At 42.2% G+C, this 2,528-nt stretch overlaps 1 protein-coding gene across 1 annotated transcript; it reads right to left on the reverse strand.

Moving 5' to 3' along the window:
* On the reverse strand, positions 1-2,391 carry polr1f (RNA polymerase I subunit F). The gene is made up of 4 exons (XM_061267005.1): positions 2,036-2,391; positions 1,756-1,897; positions 1,415-1,623; positions 1-932 (listed from the first exon to the last, which is right to left on the reverse strand). Exons 1-4 carry the CDS (start codon positions 2,335-2,337, stop codon positions 329-331), a joined length of 1,257 nt encoding a protein of 418 aa, XP_061122989.1. The 5' UTR covers positions 2,338-2,391; the 3' UTR covers positions 1-328.
* Positions 2,392-2,528: the final 137 nt, after the last annotated feature.

Genomic DNA, 2,528 nt, shown 5'->3' on the forward strand with positions numbered 1-2,528 from the left:
TATTTTGAACAATCTATATTTATTCAGCATTTACTTTGGTTTCAAAAGAACTACATGACGATGAAGTTGTTGTCCTTAATATTTAATGTTGGTATTTCCTTGTAGCGGTTATCAGATTTTCACATGGTTGCAGTTTGTGGAGAATTGTAAGGCACAGAGGAGATTGAAACGTATTCTATCCTTATCTTGTCAAGTCCAGTTGGTACTGCTTTGTAAAGCAGTATTTCTGCGCCCCCATTCGGCCAAGAATGGCAACTGCAGACGTGGGGAAACTGTTCACCCATTCTGGTATTTGCAGGATAATTCTAATCAGATCAAATCTATTTTTTTAAGCGACGTCACTTTTCCTCTTCTTTTTCTTGGACTTTGGCTCTTCGGCATCTTGACTAGAACTTGCTACGACTTGGCTCTCCTTTTCATGTTTTCTCTTCTTGTTGGGCTTGTCACTGTGATAACCGCTGGAGTCGCTGGCATGGATCTCCATGGAAGAGAGTTGCACCTGCTCCTCTTCTTCCTTTATCCTCTTCTCTTTTTTCTTCTTTTTCTCACCATACGCGTCGCTCTCCGTTCCCTTCAGCTCCAGAGTAGTGTCACCATCGCCTTGGCAGGGCGTCGACATGAGTTCGCCTTTCTCTTCTTCTTTGATTTTATCTTTCTTCTTTTTCTTCTTCCTTTTCTCCCCACTTGCGTCCATTTCTGTTCCATTCAAATCGAGCGCAGCGTTAACATCGTCTTGGCGTGATGGCGAGGCCGCTACTTCTTCTTTCACTTCTTTCATTTTATCTTTCTTCTTTTTCTTCTTTTTCTTGGTGGAGTCTTCGACAATAGACTCCTCGCTGGGTTCTGTGGCTGGTTCTGTGCTTTCTAGCTCATCCTGGTCAACGGTGATAGCCAAATCGGAGCTCTCGGCAATAGCCAACAATTCCTGAACCCTGATGTACACAAACGGTGTGACGTTAATTTCCCCAAGACATATTTGTACGGTTTGAAACAAAAACCAAAATTCTGGATGCTTTTTCATCATTAAGACATCAGATTGATTATAGTGGAAATGATATGGTTTTGTTAGACACTTTGGTGATTATTTCATTTCTTTTTTTTGCCAGTTCAGCAGCTGTGGCATGCTTAGCATGCTTTTACCGCTTAAGTGCAAGAAAGAGCGAAAGTTGTGAGGGAGGGGTAAACTTATTTTCAAATGTTCATTTTTGGTGGTCTCTATATCAAAACTATATGGCGTGTATTCCCGCAATAAACCCCCCTTTCATTTAGAACATACATTATTCCTGAGGAAAAAAAGTTGACACTAATACATTGACCACAAAAATAATACGTTTGCCCCAAAACACCCATTCAATTACTCGATAGCATCATGGTTTCTAAAAAGATTTGATGGTGACAACTCTGGTATACATACTTGGTTCTGTTCAGCCGTCCTCTTATAAGCAGCACACCGGCAGTGTCAGCATCAAGCGCATTCACCTCAAATTCCAGCTCCGCTCCAATTTTGGGCCCTGCGTCCCTCCAGGTATCCACGGAAACCAGGGTGGGCTTGGGAATGCTGGCATTAAAGCAGCCATGGACCAGGCAGCCCACGTGGCTGACACCTAGTTTATTCACCTTGCCCTAGGGGTAGAAATGGCTATAATATTCAATCACAGTTGTCAACTAACTGTTTCTAAAACAACTTCATGAAATTCGACCTAACAAGGATAACATAAGTCATACATCAGAGTATGACAGTAATACAATACTCACCAGCAATCGTTGCCCTGCTTGAGGTTGAAATATAATAAAGTTGGCTTGTATGTCCATGTGGATGTAGCCACTGTCACCATAAATGTCTCCATAGTGGCTCATAAGCTGTATATTGTCAAAAGCTAGAGGAACACCTTGGAGGCTGCAGGAGAGAACATGACAATCCAGAGGGTCAAAACATACATTTATAATCAATGTGGAAATGTTACAAATAAAATCAGCCCTTTTTTTCCCACGCCACGTCAACAATTAAAATTAACCAACACATTTAAGATGTCACCTTGGTGAGAACTTGAGCAACTCGGCCTTTAACTCCTCCCGTAATGATGTCCTCTTCTTGTTCAGGTACATGGGTGGAAGCACGATGTGTCTTCGGTGAGTGTTCATCACAAGACACGAGTAAGGTGCCGATACAAGTTCGGAAGCTGCTGCAAAAGACGGAATGGCGCACGGAATACCAGCCAAATCTACACGTGCCGATAAATTAACTTTATCTGCCGGGTCCTGAACGCAAGTCTCGGGAATTTGGCCAGACATTTTCACGTGTTTTGAGTCGTGCTCAACATGGTCTGAGTTCGCCATGTTGCTTGAGAAGACCGGAAAGTCAACAAGGACTAACTTCCGCTTTGGGCAAGGTTCAATTTCTGTGTAGTTTGCCCTCTGCTGGTGAGGATATAAAAGTGAACAGAAACTGTGAAAGAGAACCATTTAATGATCCATTATCTATGTCACTTATTAATTACAGTATAGTCTAGAAGTAAGTTTTACACACA

This window comes from Syngnathus typhle, linkage group LG20, assembly GCF_033458585.1.
Source record: "Syngnathus typhle isolate RoL2023-S1 ecotype Sweden linkage group LG20, RoL_Styp_1.0, whole genome shotgun sequence".
Lineage (NCBI taxonomy): Eukaryota > Metazoa > Chordata > Actinopteri > Syngnathiformes > Syngnathidae > Syngnathus > Syngnathus typhle.